At 45.5% G+C, this 19,538-nt stretch overlaps 1 protein-coding gene across 1 annotated transcript in view; it reads right to left on the bottom strand.

Annotated features, from left to right (window-relative positions):
* Nucleotides 1–19,226, bottom strand: part of LOC124028305 (tenascin-like) — a 35,775-nt gene extending 16,549 nt beyond the window's left edge. The window contains exons 1-6 of the mRNA XM_046340410.1: nt 19,115–19,226; nt 4,772–5,601; nt 3,791–4,607; nt 3,446–3,583; nt 1,901–3,244; nt 546–668 (exon numbers count right to left, since the gene is read on the bottom strand). Coding sequence (XP_046196366.1) covers nt 546–668; nt 1,901–3,244; nt 3,446–3,583; nt 3,791–4,607; nt 4,772–5,497 — 3,148 coding nt within the window. The 5' untranslated portion in view covers nt 5,498–5,601; nt 19,115–19,226. The remainder of the gene's footprint in view (nt 1–545; nt 669–1,900; nt 3,245–3,445; nt 3,584–3,790; nt 4,608–4,771; nt 5,602–19,114) is intronic.
* Between the last annotated feature and the right edge of the window lie 312 nt (nt 19,227–19,538).

Below are 19,538 nucleotides of genomic sequence, written 5' to 3'. Positions count from 1 at the left end.
TCCTGTCAGGATGACAGACAGACACAGAACCACTCTCTCCTGTCAGGATGACAGACAGACACAGAACCACTCTCTCCTGTCATGATAAAAGACATAGTAACACACTGGTCCTCTGGGGAAAACAAATGGCACCCTATTCACTTTATGATGCACTACATTTGACACATAGGGAATAGGGTGCCATTTGGGACACCGGCCATGATTGACACTTAAACAGTGTCAGTGTTTGTGGATGACGGAGGTATTTTGACTGAACAGCTGATCTGTCATTCATTAATGGAGTACACAAGAATGCTACAAAAGTTGTATATTCCACTTGAATGATTCTGGTGAAGCCCTTGTGCTGACAAATGGCGTGTGAAAAAACTATTTTTAAAGTGTTCAAAGTTTCATCACCTTGTCACTTATAGTAGGGTTTCCCAAACCTGCCCTAGCACTACACAGCAGATTCAATTACTCATTGTCAAGGAGGGGCCTTAGGACCCAGTTTTAGAAAACCCTGACTTAAGAGGTAGATGATAAAAGCTAAGGTAACAGTAACTTACCCGTGACTGAGTGAGAGTATGTGATTTTGAAGCCGGAGATTTTGTTCTTTGGTTTGGACCAGGACACAGAAAGAGATGCTTCTGTCACGTTACTAAACACCAGCTCAGTCGGTGGCTCAGGTCCTGCATGGGGAAGAAAATGAATAAGGAAGAGGAGAGGCCAGAAGAGGATATTTAAAGGAACCTCATATTCATTGTCTCCAGCACCACACCAGTGTCAACATGTGTGAAAACAGTTTCTGTCACAAATCCCGCTTCCTGAGTCTGTGTTTGCATGTGTTTCTGTCCTGGAGTGTGTTTCCGGTGTCCTGGAACGCACCCTGTCTGGTTGCCGGGCGAATTAGCTTGTTGGGAGATCGATGTTCACCCGCACCTGTATCCCATCAGTAATCTGCACACCTGTCCTGATCATCACCTCTCCCCTTCAAAAGCTCTGATCTGACATCCATTCCCTGCCGGATCGTTAGCCATGAACAGGATGTTGTGCCATAGTATCAGCCTCAAGTTGGATAGAATTTGTTTTGTTGTTTTTTACGTATTGCTTGTCTTAAACTTATCTCCATTTGTTCTATCTTCAGTTACTCACCCGGATCATTTACCCCATTCCCGCCTGGTCGTCGGAGGATTCCGCTACCCCATTGGATCCACCTATTTACTCCCATCAACTCACCACCGCTGCCCGCTACGCCACCTGGATATATCTACCCATTCACATTCACTTGTAAATAAATACTCACCTTCTTCCTACTCTCCTTGTCCTGGTCTGCTTCTGGGTTCGATTTTGAAAGAACGTGACAGTTTCTATATTCTGTGTTAGAAAGACGAGATGAAAGGTCTTATAAACTGCTTCTCTGTGACATCACAGGGTTGGATTAAAGGTAATAAAAATGGTGCTTTTCAAAAGGAGTTTCTAGCCAGAAGGAGGGTCTTTTCTTGCTCCCCAGGTCACAGTGAATGTCATTGTGTTTTTAAAACGGTTACCTTTTGATCATTGTTTTAATTTTTTTTCTTCTACAAAAGGTGGAAATGCACAGTTTTCACATATGTCGACACTGGTATTGTACTGGAGACAACGAACATGAGGCTGAAACGTGGTGAAGGAAAAGGTTATAAAGTCCCAGTACATTTGAAGTATAGAAAATAAATATACAATGGGATATTCTGTCTCAACACAAGTGATGAGTTGAGTGATGTGTTTAGTGCAGCCACAGTTTAAATGAAAGAGAGACATGCAGGATTTCTAATACATGAACAAGCACATTGAATGAAAAGATACATTACTATAGGAGTTATTCATAAAAGGTTATGGTCAAATATTCTGAATAAGTCTATGTGGGTTTGGTTCTCCTAATTACCTGTCATGGTGGTTACTCTGTGAATCTTGGAGCGGGATCCGGGAGTGGTGCCACATATGTGCAGGGAGTATCGAGTCTGAGGTCGCAGGTTACTGAACTCCACAGAGCGAACGCTGTCGGGGAGAACAACGGACACCCTCTTTGTGTGAGCTTTACCTCTGGAGCTACCGGGAGCTTTAGTGGGGAAAGCCACGGTTCCATTAGGGCTCTGTTTTCGGATCTCAATGGTGGAGTTTACGACTCCAGCTACTCTGTCCTCTTCCCTGAGAGCAGCTCCCTCCTCCGCCTCTTCCTCCTCCTCTTCCTCACCCTCTGCCCTGTGCACTCTTCTGGACACAGTGAAGTTCTTAAACATGGCTGTTGGGGCCGACCATGTGAGGGTGAAGCCGTACGTGGTGATGTTCTGAACCTTCACAGAGCCAAGTCCACGGCCCACTCCTGTTCCTGCTTTCCTGGTGGTGTTTTTGGAAGACTGGATAGTTGCTGTCTTGTTGCTGAAGACTTTGACTTCAGAGGTGGTCTCCACAGTGGTCATGTTCACAACATACTGACTCTTCCGTGGGACTGGCTTCCCTTTGCCTGACCCTGTCTTCACAGTAGTTTTAGATGTGCCTGAGGAGATGTCTGCCTCTGTCTTAATGTCCTTTGTAAGGGTGATCTTGCCCGTCCCAGCCTTAGTGATATCAAAAGCCAATGACACCTTTGTAACGTTCATAGTCCCCTGAACTAATTTCACATTTTTGACTGTTTTCTTTCCAGATGTTAGAGTCACATTCTTCTCAGCCAACGTCGACTGCTCCAGAGTCTCTTTTCCTGACCGGGTTTTGTTCACAAACGTCTTCACAGTGCTTTGGGTGACATTGTCTTGAGGCTGGTCTTGGAGGTTGCCAGCTTCAGCATTGGCTTTACCTCCAGATTCCTCCTTCACTGTTCCTTTCAACTTCAGGTCAGGTTTAGACAGCTTCTTTATAACTGTCGTTTTGCCTTTGCTCTCTTGCTTTCTTCCTCCATGGTGTTTCAACAGAACCTGTCCGACGGTTGGTCGGCCCAGTCCAGTCTTGGTAGCATTGGAATGGGTGGTTTTGGTTTTAGTGACAGTAACCCCTTGTTTGGCTTGTGTCTTGGTGAGCCCTGCTTTTACACTTGTGGTCCCTTTCGTTTTGCTTTTGATGTCACCATCCTCTTTGGCGGCTGTAGGTTTCTTTTGCTCTGTTTTCTTCTGGAAGAGGATTTGGTCTGCTTTGGTCTTCTTCCCCTGCAGACTCTCTGTGATAGCACTGCTCTCAGGTGATGCCTTCAACGCCACCGTCTCCACCGTTATCTGGATTTTGTCTTTGGTACCTTCTGGAGATGAGAGAAAAAACAATGTGTTCCAATAAACACACAAGCATACAACTTAGAATGAAGGAATGTATATTAGGCATGCATTCTAAGTGGTGTGCTTGTGTGTGGCGACTGGAAGTTAACCTTCTAGCTGAATTGCAATAAAGAAAATCAGATCAAAGAAGACAAGTCAGATCAAATGAAGAAGGCACAGTAACTGACTTTTACTGCAGTCAGCTCCAGCTGTACATTTACTGCAGTCTAGACCAAGGAACCCTGGGAGGCAGACACACTTTCCCTTCTCACATTTCCCATTCGCACTGCAGTCATTGTGACATGGGGCTTTGGAGCAGGAAGCACCTGGTAGGAAGGGGAAGAGAGTATACAGTATGAAACCAGACAGAGCAAACATCAAAATATGAAATGTTAATGTTTTTTACCAGAAAGACTGTATTTAATTCAAACTAGCCTCATGGATAATCTCCATATCAGAATGAAGTTATTATATGAAAGAGGTTTGCGACTAGGAGGTTACAGTTATGTGTAACTAAAGAAGACCAGTCATACATTTACTCTTCATGAGGGACATCTCTTTCTCCAGCCTGCCAACACGTCCTTTCAGTGCTGCCATCTCAGCCACACATCCCCCGGTGCAGGAGGTAGGAACCAGACTGATGCGGTGGGTCAGGGTTAGAGGAAAGCCAGGCTTCAGCTTCAGCTCATGGGTCTGGGTCTGCTCCTTGGTGCGGTTGCTAGCGTCGCTCTGGGTGTCCTTACTGATGCAGCCAGAGTCAGAAGTGATGAGCACCTTGATGGGGATGGGATGCGGCATTGTGATGGAGGGTTTGTCTTTGGTTGTGGTCTTTGGACCACTGGCTGTGAGAGGCTTGAGGGGGGTTGAAGGGGCTGGAAGAATCTGATTGGCTTCGGTTGGGCTTAGGGCTTTCACAGTGGGCTTAGGGGTCTCTTTGGTGAGTTTGACGAGCGTGGCTGTTGGAGGTTTGAGGGGGGTTGAGGGGGCTGGATGTGTCTGATTGGTTGCAGTTGGGTTTAGGGCTTTCACAGTGGGCTTAAGGGTCTCTTTGGTGAGTTTGATGAACGTGGCTGTTGGAGGCTTGAGGGGAGTCGAGGGGGCTGGATGTGTCTGATTCACTGCAGCTGGGTTTAGGGTTTTCGGAGTGGGCTTAGGGGTCTCTTTGGTGAGTTTGACGAGCGTGGCTGTTGGAGGTTTGAGGGGGGTAGAGGGTGCTGGATGTGTCTGATTGGCTGCAGTTGGGCTTAGGGCTTTCACAGTGGGCTTAGGGGTCTCTTTGGTGAATTTAATAAACGTGGCTGTTGGAGGCTTAAGGGGGTCGAGGGGCTGGATGTGTCTGATTGGCTGCAGCTGGGTTTAGGGTTTTCGGAGTGGGCTTAGGAGTCTCTTTGGTGAGTTTGACGAGCGTGGCTGTTGGAGGTTTGAGGGGGTTGAGGGGGCTTGATTAATCTGATTTGGTATAGTTGGGTTTAGGGCTTTCGGAGTGGGCTTAGGGTCTCTTTGGTGAGTTTGACGAGCGTGGCTGTTGGAGGTTTGAGGGGGGTAGAGGGGGCTGGATGTGTCTGAGTGCCTGCAGTTGGGCTTAGGGCTTTCACAGTGGGCTTAGGGGTCTCTTTGGTGAGTTTGACGAGCGTGGCTGTTGGAGGTTTGAGGGGGGTTGAGGGGGCTGGATTAATCTGATTGGCTATAGTTGGGCTTAGGGCTTTCAGAGTAGGCTTAGGGGTCTCTTTGGTGACTTTCACGAGCGTGGCTGTTGGAGGTTTGATGGGGCTTGAGGGGGCTGGATGTGTCTGATTGGCTATAGTTGGGCTTAGGGCTTTCAGAGTGGGCTTAGGGGTCTCTTTGGTGAGTTTGACGAGCGTGGCTGTTGGAGGTTTGATGGGGCTTGAGGGGGCTGGATGTGTCTGATTGGCTATAGTTGGGCTTAGGGCTTTCAGAGTAGGCTTAGGGGTCTCTTTGGTGAGTTTGACGAGCGTGGCTGTTGGAGGTTTGATGGGGCTTGAGGGGGCTGGATGTGTCTGATTGGCTGCAGCTGGGTTTAGGGCTTTCAGAGTGGGCTTAGGGGTCTCTTTGGTGACTTTCACAAGCGTGGCTGCGGTTTTTGGTTTTGCGAGGGTGAGTAGGACGTAGGGTTTCGGTTCACTTCCTGTTCCTGTGGCGTTTCTTTTCTCATTGGTTACTGGAGTTTGAAGAGAGGGGAACGGGGTTAGCAGGAAGAGGAGGCCTAGAGAAAACAACATTTTGAGGCAGAATAGTTTTTGGATGGTCCGAATTCCAACAGTTCTATAAACTCCTTCCCCAGTGTCTCAGTGGAGAGGAGGCTAGACAATCCACCAGGGTTATCCTACAAATGAAAAAGAAAAAACAAGTCAGCCAAGACGAGTATACTCAGATTACAGTTTATTAACATATGCAAAGCCATTCTGGAACCAAGTCATAAAGTTAGGTTTGTGCTGTGGCCATTGGCTGTAGAGGTATGTAGTGACTACGAGCCAGAGGCTCAGTGCACAACAGATAAGCACTGTGTTCACTACTAGTAGTATATTCTGCGGTGCTGCTATACATTTTCACTGGACGTTTCCGCTCTCCTTCTCCAAACACATACACTGAACCCTTTCCTCACTTTGCTCCTAAACTATTCGTTTTTTTGCTCCCTCACCAGGTGAAGAAAGGGGCTATTATACCGTACAAACCCAACTACTTGTAGTAGCTCTCTCCAGAAGTCCTCCTTGAGCTCAAACCCCCACATCCAAACTGACAAAGATTACTTGGAATGCTTTCAATGAGAACATTATGCTTATCACAGGAGGTTGGTGGCACCTTAATTAGGGAGGACAGGCTGGTGGTAAAGGCTGGAGCGGAATCAGTGGCACATCTTTTTTTGTTATTAACCCATTTTGAGGAAAATATATATATTTTTGTTTTTTTACATATATATACATTTTACGTATACATTTTGCATACACATTTTACATACATGGTACTTTTATATAAAGCAGTCACATAACAATAATACATTACCAAACATCAGCTCTTTAATCCCACCCCTCAGCCACTCTCAGCCCATCCCACCTATCACCATAGACCTCAGCTCTTTAATCCCACCCCTCAGCCTCTCTCAGCCCATCCCACCTATCACCATAGACCTCAATCCCACCCTCAGCTCTTTAATCCCACCCCTCAGCCACTCTCAACCCATCCCACCTATCACCATAGACCTCAGCTCTTTAATCCCACCCCTCAGCCACTCTCAGCCCATCCCACCTATCACCATAGACCTCAGCTCTTTAATCCCACCCCTCAGCCACTCTCAGCCCATCCCACCTATCACCATAGACCTCAGCTCTTTAATCCCACCCCTCAGCCAATCCCACCTCAGCCCATCCCACCTATCACCATAGACCTCAGCTCTTTAATCCCACCCCTCAGCCACTCTCAGCCCATCCCACCTATCACCATAGACCTCAGCTCTTTAATCCCACCCCTCAGCCACTCTCAGCCCATCCCACCTATCACCATAGACCTCAGCTCTTTAATCCCACCCCTCTACCACTCTCAGCCCATCCCACCTATCACCATAGACCTCAGCTCTTTAATCCCACCCTCTACCACTCTCAGCCCATCCCACCTATCACCATAGACCTCAGCTCTTTAATCCCACCCCTCTGCCACTCTCAGACCATCCCACCTATCACCATAGACCTCAGCTCTTTAATCCCACCCCTCAGCCACTCTCAGCCCATCCCACCTATCACCATAGACCTCAGCTCTTTAATCGCACCCCTCAGCCACTCTCAGCCCATCCCACCTATCACCATAGACCTCAGCTCTTTAATCCCACCCCTCTGCCACTCTCAGCCCATCCCACCTATCACCATAGACCTCAGCTCTTTAATCCCACCCCTCTACCACTCTCAGCCCATCCCACCTATCACCATAGACCTCAGCTCTTTAATCCCACCCAGCTCTACCACCCTCAGCCCATCCCACCTATCACCATAGACCTCAGCTCTTTAATCCCACCCCTCTGCCACTCTCAGCCCATCCCACCTATCACCATAGACCTCAGCTCTTTAATCCCACCCTCAGCCACTCTCAGCCCATCCCACCTATCACCATAGACCTCAGCTCTTTAATCCCACCCCCACTCTACCACTCTCAGCCCATCCCACCTATCACCATAGACCTCAGCTCTTTAATCCCACCCCTCTGCCACTCTCAGCCCATCCCACCTATCACCATAGACCTCAGCTCTTTAATCCCACCCCTCAGCCACTCTCAGCCCATCCCACCTATCACCATAGACCTCAGCTCTTTAATCCCACCCCTCAGCCACTCTCAGCCCATCCCACCTATCACCATAGACCTCAGCTCTTTAATCCCACCCTCTGCCACTCTCAGCCCATCCCACCTATCACCATAGACCTCAGCTCTTTAATCCCACCCCTCAGCCACTCTCAGCCCATCCCACCTATCACCATAGACCTCAGCTCTTTAATCCCACCCCTCTACCACTCTCAGCCCATCCCACCTATCACCATAGACCTCAGCTCTTTAATCCCACCCCTCTGCCACTCTCAGCCCATCCCACCTATCACCATAGACCTCAGCTCTTCAATCCCACCCCCTCAGCCACCCACCTATCTCAGACCCATCCCACCCCTATCACCCATAGACCTCAGCTCTTTAATCCCACCCCTCAGCCACTCTCAGCCCATCCCACCTATCACCATAGACCTCAGCTCTTTAATCCCACCCTCTGCCACTCTCAGCCCATCCCACCTATCACCATAGACCTCAGCTCTTTAATCCCATATAAACTTGTCCCTTTTTCAGGACCCTGTCTTTCAAAGATAATTAGTAGAAATCCAAATAACTTCACAGATCTTCATTGTAAAGGGTTTAAACACTGTTTCCCATCCTTGTTCAATGAACCATAAACAATTATGAACATGCACCTGTGGAATGGTCATTAAGACACTAACAGTTTACAGACGGTAGGCAATTAAGGTCACAGTTACGAAAACTTAGGACACTACCTTTTTGAGGCCTTTCTACTAACTCTGAAAAACACCAAAAGAAAGATGCCCAGGGTCCCTGCTCATCTGCGTGAACGTGCCTTGGGCATTCTGCAAGGAGGCATGAGGACTGCAGATGTGGCCAGGGCAATAAATTGCCATGTCCGTACTGTGAGACACCTAAGACAGCGCTACAGGGAGACAGAACAGACAGCTGATCTTCCTCACAGTGACAGACCACGTGTAACAACACCTGCACAGGATCGGTACATCCGAACATCACACCTGCGGGACAGGTACAGGATGGCAACAACAACTGCTCAATTTATACCAGGAACGCACAATCCCTCAATCAGTGCTCAGACTGTCTGCGATAGGCTGAGAGAGGCTGGACTGAGGGTTGTAGGCCTGTTGTAAGGCAGGTCCTCACCAGACATCATCAGCAACAACTTTGCCTATGGGCACAAACCCACCGTCGCTTGACCAGACAGGACTGGCAAAAAGTGCTCTTCACTGACGAGTTGCGGTTTTGTCTCACCATAGGTGACGGTAGGATTCACGTTTATTGTCGAAGGAGTGAGCGTTACACTGAGGCCTGTACTCTGGAGCGGGATCGATTTGGAGGTGGAGGGTCCCTTGTGGTCTGTGGCGGTGTATCACAGCATCATCGGACTGAGCTTGTTGTCGTTGCAGGCAATCTCAACGCTATGCGTTACAGGGAAGACATCTTCCTCCCTCATGTGGTACCCTTCCTGCAGGCGCATCCTGACATGAACCTCCAGCATGACAATGCTTGTTCTGTGCGTGATTTCCTGCAAGACAGGAATGTCACTGTTCTGCCATGGCCAGCGAAGTCCTCAATCCCATTGAGCATGTCTGGGACATGTTGGATCGGAGGGTGAGGACTGGGGACATTCCCCCCAGAATTGTCCAGGAACTTGCAGGTGCCTTGGTGGAATGGTGGGGTAACATCTCACAGCAAGCACTGGCAAATCTGGTGTAGTCCATGAGGAGGGGATGCTCTGCAGTACTTAATGCAGCTGGTGGCCAAACTGTTACTTTTGATTTTGACCCCCTCTTTGTTCAGGGACACATTATTCAATTTCTGTTTTCCACTTGCCTCCATTTTTGTGTCAGTGCTGCAATCAGTTGTTTGTACATTTGTATTGAGCAGATATTCCCATATATTTTCGAAGGCTGCATATGTGACATAACTCCTCCGTTTCTATTCATAATATCATGAATAAATATAACACCATTTTAAAACATTTTTTCCATAAAGATGTTTTTTAAAATTAATCAGTATGTTTGAGTTTAACCATAACATTTGTTGTAATATTTGCTTTATCTTTTATGAAGGATAAAACTGAAATTGTAACCATCTTTGTATGGCTTGTTTAAGAAAGGCCAATACTTTAAACAAAATTTTATTTTCAATTAGTCAGAAATGAGAAGTTGTAATCTGTATAAAGGCAAAAAGGCATTTTTTTAAACAAAGGATGAGCCTTTCTGAATAATGTACTGGAGAACCATTTTGGGTTTAGTATAATTTAGGTATGAGTGAAGCTTTTACTGAGAGGTTTAAGCTTTAATATTTAATCATTTTAGCCCCCAAACTCATATTCATTATATAAATAGGCACGTTTCATTTTGTCTGGCTTAGCATTCCAAATAAAATGAAATATTTTCTGCTCATATGATTTAAAAAACGAGTCTTCTAGAGTAGGCAGTGCCATTAGTAAGTAAGTTAACTGTGATAAAACCAAAGAGTTATTCAATGTGTCTTTCCATAAATAGACAAGTATTTACATGTTGCAGAATTGTATCCATTTTTGCTAACTTTCTATTGAAATTGATTGTGGAAAGTGTTTTTTTTTAGATGTGAATACCAAGTATGTCTACTTCTCCATCCGCCCATTAAAGTGGTAAACTACAAGGTAGTGTAAACAATGTATTTTTTAACGATCCAGTACATAATATGGTACACTTGTCATAATTGGGTTTTAGTCCAGAGAGGCTAGAAAAGTGATCAAGATCTTCAATGAGACTGTGCAGGGATCCAGATTGTGGACTTAAGTAAACACTTGAGTCGTCGGTATGCATTGACACTGAGACTGTGCAGGGATCCAGATTGTGGACTTAAGTAAAAACTTGAGTCGTCGGTATGCATTGACACTGAGACTGTGCAGGGATCCAGATTGCAGGGATGGACTTAAGTAAACACTTGAGTCGTCGGTATGCATTGACACTGAGACTGTGCAGGGATCCAGATTGTGGACTTAAGTAAAAACTTGAGTCGTCGGTATGCATTGACACTGAGACTGTGCAGGGATCCAGATTGTGGACTTAAGTAAACACTTGAGTCGTCGGTATGCATTGACACTGAGACTGTGCAGGGATCCAGATTGTGGACTTAAGTAAACACTTGAGTCGTCGGTATGCATTGACACTGAGACTGTGCAGGGATCCAGATTGTGGACTTAAGTAAACACTTGAGTCGTCGGTATGCATTGACACTGAGACTGTGCAGGGATCCAGATTGTGGACTTAAGTAAACACTTGAGTCGTCGGTATGCATTGACACTGAGACTGTGCAGGGATCCAGATTGTGGACTTAAGTAAACACTTGAGTCGTCGGTATGCATTGACACTGAGACTGTGCAGGGATCCAGATTGTGGACTTAAGTAAACACTTGAGTCGTCGGTATGCATTGACACTGAGACTGTGCAGGGATCCAGATTGTGGACTTAAGTAAACACTTGATTCGTATGGACACTGAGACTGTGCAGGGATCCAGATTGTGGAAACACTTGAGTCGTCGGTATGCATTGACACTGAGACTGTGCAGGGATCCAGATTGTGGACTTAAGTAAACACTTGAGTCGTCGGTATGCATTGACACTGAGACTGTGCAGGGATCCAGATTGTGGACTTAAGTAAACACTTGAGTCGTATGCATTGACACTGAGACTGTGCAGGGATCCAGATTGTGGACTTATTGACACTGAGACTGTGCAGGGATCCAGATTGTGGACTTAAGTAAACACTTGAGTCGTCGGTATGCATTGACACTGAGACTGTGCAGGGATCCAGATTGTGGACTTAAGTAAACACTTGAGTCGTCGGTATGCATGACACTGAGACTGTGCAGGGATCCAGATTGTGGACTTAAGTAAACACTTGAGTCGTCGGTATGCATTGACACTGAGACTGTGCAGGGATCCAGATTGTGGACTTAAGTAAACACTTGAGTCGTCGGTATGCATTGACACTGAGACTGTGCAGGGATCCAGATTGTGGACTTAAGTAAACACTTGAGTCGTCGGTATGCATTGACACTGAGACTGTGCAGGGATCCAGATTGTGGACTTAAGTAAACACTTGAGTCAGGGATCCAGATTGTGGACTTAAGCAAACACTTGACACTGAGACTGTGCAGGGATCCAGATTGTGGACTTAAGTAAACACTTGAGTCGTCGGTATGCATTGACACTGAGACTGTGCAGGGATCCAGATTGTGGACTTAAGTAAACACTTGAGTCGTCGGTATGCATTGACACTGAGACTGTGCAGGGATCCAGATTGTGGACTTAAGTAAACACTTGAGTCGTCGGTATGCATTGACACTGAGACTGTGCAGGGATCCAGATTGTGGACTTAAGTAAACACTTGAGTCGTCGGTATGCATTGACACTGAGACTGTGCAGGGATCCAGATTGTGGACTTAAGTAAACACTTGAGTCGTCGGTATGCATTGACACTGAGACTGTGCAGGGATCCAGATTGTGGACTTAAGTAAACACTTGAGTCGTCGGTATGCATTGACACTGAGACTGTGCAGGGATCCAGATTGTGGACTTAAGTAAACACTTGAGTCGTCGGTATGCATTGACACTGAGACTGTGCAGGGATCCAGATTGTGGACTTAAGTAAACACTTGAGTCGTCGGTATGCATTGACACTGAGACTGTGCAGGGATCCAGATTGTGGACTTAAGTAAACACTTGAGTCGTCGGTATGCATTGACACTGAGACTGTGCAGGGATCCAGATTGTGGACTTAAGTAAACACTTGAGTCGTCGGTATGCATTGACACTGAGACTGTGCAGGGATCCAGATTGTGGACTTAAGTAAACACTTGAAACATGCATTGACACTGAGACTGTGCAGGGATCCAGATTGTGGACTTAAGTAAACACTTGAGTCGTCGGTATGCATTGACACTGAGACTGTGCAGGGATCCAGATTGTGGACTTAAGTAAACACTTGAGTCGTCGGTATGCATTGACACTGAGACTGTGCAGGGATCCAGATTGTGGACTTAAGTAAACAGGGATCCAGAGACTTGTGGACTTAAGTAAACACTTGAGTCGTCGGTATGCATTGACACTGAGACTGTGCAGGGATCCAGATTGTGGACTTAAGTAAACACTTGAGTCGTCGGTATGCATTGACACTGAGACTGTGCAGGGATCCAGATTGTGGACTTAAGTAAACACTTGAGTCGTCGGTATGCATTGACACTGAGACTGTGCAGGGATCCAGATTGTGGACTTGTGCAGTAAACACTTGAGTCGTCGGTATGCATTGACACTGAGACTGTGCAGGGATCCAGATTGTGGACTTAAGTAAACACTTGAGTCGTCGGTATGCATTGACACTGAGACTGTGCAGGGATCCAGATTGTGGACTTAAGTAAACACTTGAGTCGTCGGTATGCATTGACACTGAGACTGTGCAGGGATCCAGATTGTGGACTTAAGTAAACACTTGAGTCGTCGGTATGCATTGACACTGAGACTGTGCAGGGATCCAGATTGTGGACTTAAGTAAACACTTGAGTCGTCGGTATGCATTGACACTGAGACTGTGCAGGGATCCAGATTGTGGACTTAAGTAAACACTTGAGTCGTCGGTATGCATTGACACTGAGACTGTGCAGGGATCCAGATTGTGGACTTAAGTAAACACTTGAGTCGTCGGTATGCATTGACACTGAGACTGTGCAGGGATCCAGATTGTGGACTTAAGTAAACACTTGAGTCGTCGGTATGCATTGACACTGAGACTGTGCAGGGATCCAGATTGTGGACTTAAGTAAACACTTGAGTCGTCGGTATGCATTGACACTGAGACTGTGCAGGGATCCAGATTGTGGACTTAAGTAAACACTTGAGTCGTCGGTATGCATTGACACTGAGACTGTGCAGGGATCCAGATTGTGGACTTAAGTAAACACTTGAGTCGTCGGTATGCATTGACACTGAGACTGTGCAGGGATCCAGATTGTGGACTTAGTAAACACTTGAGTCGTCGATGCATTGACACTGAGACTGTGCAGGGATCCAGATTGTGGACTTAAGTAAACACTTGAGTCGTCGGTATGCATTGACACTGAGACTGTGCAGGGATCCAGATTGTGGACTTAAGTAAACACTTGAGTCGTCGGTATGCATTGACACTGAGACTGTGCAGGGATCCAGATTGTGGACTTAAGTAAACACTTGAGTCGTCGGTATGCATTGACACTGAGACTGTGCAGGGATCCAGATTGTGGACTTGTGGAAGTAAACACTTGAGTCGTCGGTATGCACACTGAGACTGACACTGAGACTGTGACACTGGACTGTGCATCCAGATTGTGGACTTAAGTAAACACTTGAGTCGTCGGTATGCATTGACACTGAGACTGTGCAGGGATCCAGATTGTGGACTTAAGTAAACACTTGAGTCTTAGTCGGTATGCATTGACACTGAGACTGTGCAGGGATCCAGATTGTGGACTTAAGTAAACACTTGAGTCGTCGGTATGCATTGACACTGAGACTGTGCAGGGATCCAGATTGTGGACTTAAGTAAACACTTGAGTCGTCGGTATGCATTGACACTGAGACTGTGCAGGGATCCAGATTGTGGACTTAAGTAAACACTTGAGTCGTCGGTATGCATTGACACTGAGACTGTGCAGGGATCCAGATTGTGGACTTAAGTAAACACTTGAGTCGTCGGTATGCATTGACACTGAGACTGTGCAGGGATCCAGATTGTGGACTTAAGTAAACACTTGAGTCGTCGGTATGCATTGACACTGAGACTGTGCAGGGATCCAGATTGTGGACTTAAGTAAACACTTGAGTCGTCGGTATGCATTGACACTGAGACTGTGCAGGGATCCAGATTGTGGACTTAAGTAAACACTTGAGTCACTGTCGGATATGCATTGACACTGACACTGTGCAGGGATCCAGATTGTGGACTTAAGTAAACACTTGAGTCGTCGGTATGCATTGACACTGAGACTGTGCAGGGATCCAGATTGTGGACTTAAGTAAACACTTGAGTCGTCGGTATGCATTGACACTGAGACTGTGCAGGGATCCAGATTGTGGACTTAAGTAAACACTTGAGTCGTCGGTATGCATTGACACTGAGACTGTGCAGGGATCCAGATTGTGGACTTAAGTAAACACTTGAGTCGTCGGTATGCATTGACACTGAGACTGTGCAGGGATCCAGATTGTGGACTTAAATAAACACTTGAGTCGTCGGTATGCATTGACACTGAGACTGTGCAGGGATCCAGATTGTGGACTTAAGTAAACACTTGAGTCGTCGGTATGCATTGACACTGAGACTGTGCAGGGATCCAGATTGTGGACTTAAGTAAACACTTGAGTCGTCGGTATGCATTGACACTGAGACTGTGCAGGGATCCAGATTGTGGACTTAAGTAAACACTTGAGTCGTCGGTATGCATTGACACTGTTTTTATCTCCTGGATTTCTAACCCTTTGATGTTCTTGTTGGATCTCATTTTAATAGCAGCATTTCAATGGCCATTATAAATAGATGTGGAGACAACGGACAGCCTTGTTTTACTCCTCTTAAAGCTCAATACTTTCTGAGAAGTAACCATTATTTACTATTTTACATCTGGGGTTGCTGTACATAACTTTAACTCATTGTATAAGAGATTTGCGGAAATTAAAGTAACCCAGGCATTTATTTATAAATTCTTGTCATACTTTATCAAACACCTTTTCAAAATCTGCTATGAAGACCAGGTCTGGTATCATTGATGTTTCATAATGTTCAATTGTTTCAAATAATTGCCATATATTAGCTCCTATATATTACCATTTAAAAAACCTGTCTGATCAGGATGAACAATATCTGGTAAAACCTTTTTCATTCTATGTGCTATGCATTTCGCCAGGATTTTCGATCACAACATTGAAGTGTAAGGGGCCTCCAGTTTTTTAAATGGGTTGAATGTAAATAATATACATCAAACTCATGATTTCAATTATTTTGTATTCCATTCCATTTCCTCCGTTCCAGACGTTATTGTGAGCCGTCCTCCCCTCAGCAGTCTCCACTGATGCTTAGTACAGTACAGTACAGTTAAAGAGCTTGGGCAAGCAAGGGAATATCTGGAAAGCATTTTACACATAGATACTCTGATGACAGAAATAACAAATATTTCTCTCACTGGATGGCTAACTCCAATGGCTGATTAAATGATAAGGCCAGGTCACCTCCTCGGCTAGCAAGTTACTTAATTTTGTAGTAGGAAAAAGGTGTCAGGACTGGGAACTGAGACCTAGAGAGTCCTGCTGCCCTGTAGGTGGTGAGGCTGTGCAGAGGTGGAACAGAGCCTTACTGTATGCTGCTCACTGTGCGTCTTTGACTAATGAATGTCTTACATCATATACACCCGCGCCTTATGAAAACCACCAGGAGAAATATGCTCAGATTAAATGTATTTCTTAAATCTCAGGAATGAATTGAATGAGGAAGCACATAGCTATGCAGTAGCTAGTACATTAGGAGCACACAGAGCATCTGTAATATAATGACATTTATGAAGGTTGTGCACAACTGCTGTGTTAAATAAATGATTTATTATTTCACAATAATTTATTGATTGTTTCAAATTTTTTGGGGACAGTTTTATGGCTACTGATAAAGCGTTACTAAAACACCCAGACTACAACCATGCTTCTCACCACTATTCATGCATTGATGTTCCATTGTACTGTACCTCAACTAATTACATGTACAACTAAGTTCTGAAATTAGATTACAACTCGTTAGTAAGTACATTAACTTTTTGTAATTGGAGAACAATACTAGTAAATTCATGACTATTAACATTAGTACTGACTTGGAATGATGTAGATCATTGATCATTCAGCACTGGCCTCTCTTCTCACATACCCCACAGATTTAAGAACATAGACTGATGATGACCATATTTCATTGTATTTCATTGTATTTCAAATGTAGTATTCCTATGACTTTATTTAACTATAGATGCTTGACTCTGTTATTTTAATTGTTCATTCATTAATTAAAAAAAATGTTTGAATAACATCATTATCCATAAGTTTGTAGGAAAAGGTGAAACTTACCTGGACAATAATTCCCTCCTGTGACTTAGTGTGTACCAGTCTTTTGCACCTCATATAGGCTTCTGCCCAGGCATGAAGGAGGGAGGAGGAAGGAGGAAGGAGGAGCGAGAGAGAGAGAGAGAGAGAGAGGGGGAGAGAGAGAGGAAGGGAGAGAGAGAGAGAGAGAGAGGGAGAGAGAGAGAGGAAGGGAGAGAGAGAGAGAGAGAGAGAGAGAGAGAGAGAGAGAGAGAGAGAGAGAGAGAGAGAGAGAGAGAGAGAGAGAGAGAGAGAGAGAGAGAGAGAGAGAGAGAGAGAGAGAGAGGAAGAGGAGAGAGAGAGAGAGAGAGAGAGGAAGAGAGAGAGAGAGAGAGAGAGAGAGAGAGAGAGAGAGAGAGAGAGAAAGAGAGAGAGAGAAGAGGGAGAGAGAGAGAAAGGGAGAGAGAGAGGAGGGAGGGAGAGAAAGGACCACCACTAGAAAGAGGGTAAAGTCTGCTCCTACTTATATACCCCCATACTTGACCATACTGTTCATGCTACTCTACACTACACTTACATGTACATAAACATCTCACAGTCAACAGGTGTTGTTTTTTACTCACCGTCATCAAACCTGATGTATTACAGCCATCAATAAAAGAAATCTGATCCAGAAAACCATCTTCTAGTCTTTAAGACTAGAGCCTTGTTCAGTCAGAAACATGTTTAGCTAGAGTGTGAAACAACAACACTACTGCATATTTAGCACACACACACATTTTTGGGGGCCCACAACCCCTCTCCGCCCCCAAAATAATAATAATACTCATGTTTTGGGGGGTTGTGGTCCCCCCAGATTGCAAATGAACAAGTCATAAGCAATGCAATGTTTTTTGAATTACAGGAAATTTGCTTTAAAACTGCAAAATGTTCTCTGTGTTGAATAGCAGAAAATGAACCGCAGGTATTGGCCGGCGAGCTTGTGCCACAGACCTGCAGTACTGTCTGTGTGAATGGCGTTTCTGTTGGAGGTAATAGGTTAGAACTACAGGGGTGTTATGTAAGTGACTGAATAGCTTGCAGATCTAACAGATGCTGTATGAAGGAGGCATTGCATCTTTTACCCACATTACCACCCACCAGCCCACCTTTTGTAAACCACATACACACATTTCACGTGCGCACGCCTGCACGTACCCATATTTGCACAATCAAACACATTTGCGTACGCAGACACACATAAACACACACAGACACAGCACAAAATGGGCACAAACATACACAAATACCCCCACACACCAACACCTGCACAAACCTGAGTGGTTATGGTACAGTACAATGGATCTTTACACCTCCCTGCCTCTTGAAAACACTCCAGACACCAGAATGTCCCCCGGATCATTTTCAATGCCTTTATCTCAATGACCTGCACTGAAAACACACTGGAAACATACTGGAAAACTACAGCTTCAATATAATATCCCCCTTTTCTTTCATGTCCCCTATGGGTGACACATTGCTACGTCCCTAATGGCACCCTCGTCCCTATGGGATGCAGCCAATGACTCCAGTGATAAAATTAACTGGGTCAACCTCACACACGCTCCACTTGGGTGGTCTGTTCTCAGCAACACCTTCATCTGGTGGCAACTTCCAACAGCGACTCCGCCCTCTTTCCCCATCCCTCTCTCTCGCTCTCTCCATCCACATCGTTCTCCATCACTCTCTCTCACTTTCTCTACATCTCTCTCTCTCCAAATCTGTCTCTCCTCTCTCTAACTCACCATGGACCACCCGCCAACTGCTGACCTTGCCTTGGCATTTGGAGAATGGGTGAAACCAGACAGGCATGGCTGAATGCACTATAGTCTACATCACAAGCATGTCCTGTGGTTCTGGTTCAGCAGTCGACTGCACTTTGGGAATCTTTGATTAGAGATCTTGTGGTGAAGGAAGATGTTGGCCGTTTTATCTGTACTGACGTCATTGTTATTATCGAGTCCTACTGAATGGGACCAATGACTACTCTTAATTGTGAATATGCCTACTACGTTGTTCTTGGCCTAGTTATTGGGAATCCATTTTTGTGTGGAATGTTTATACAACTAATGTGAATACAGCATCATCCAACTTCTGACACACACGAAACAGTCTGGCGTTCTTCTGTGGAAGAACCACAGAGGTTTGATCAAGGTCATAAGGATAATTGACAGGTAATGACATTCTATGTAGATGATATTGTATATAGAGAAACACACCTTGGCGGTTACTGTACAGTAGCATAAACACAGACGACACAGACAGCCTGGTGGATGCCAGGATGCAAATTCTACATTCAAACCATTTAGGAGAAAAAAAATAAACATGTATGAATTTGAGATGTGCTGAAGGTGTTTGTCGAGAAACAGCCAAAGAAGGTTTGTCTGAAGTGAACATGTGTGATCTTGAGGTATGTGTGTATTTGCTTACCCTTTATTGATTCACGTTTAATGAGAAGTCTAATGGCAAAAACAGTACGGCCATTGACCTGGCTATGATTGAAGTGATGGCCAGTACTCCCATGCTGCTTACATTGGAACAGGGTTCTGACATTAAAATAATATCACCATATAAACCCCGGACTGTTCCTCTGCAGCTCCACCCATAACCCTCCTTCTTCCCTCCCTCTTTTCTCTCTTTTCTCTTCTCTCTCTTTTGCTCTCCCTCTTGCTCTCCCTCTCTCCTCTCTCTCTCTCTCTCTCTCTCTCTCTCTCTCTCTCTCTCTCTCTCTCTCTCTCTCTCTCTCTCTCTCTCTCTCTCTCTCTCTCTCTCTCTCTCTCTCTCTTTTCTCTCTCTCTCTCTCTCTCTTGCTCTCATTCACTCTCTCTCCCCCCTCTCTCTCTTGCTCTCTTTC

The sequence above is a fragment of the Oncorhynchus gorbuscha genome, unplaced genomic scaffold (genome assembly GCF_021184085.1).
Source record: "Oncorhynchus gorbuscha isolate QuinsamMale2020 ecotype Even-year unplaced genomic scaffold, OgorEven_v1.0 Un_scaffold_4003, whole genome shotgun sequence".
NCBI classification, from domain to species: Eukaryota; Metazoa; Chordata; class Actinopteri; order Salmoniformes; family Salmonidae; genus Oncorhynchus; species Oncorhynchus gorbuscha.
The sequence above is the reverse complement of the archived record's forward strand: the minus strand, read 5'-3'. Positions and strand labels throughout refer to the sequence as shown.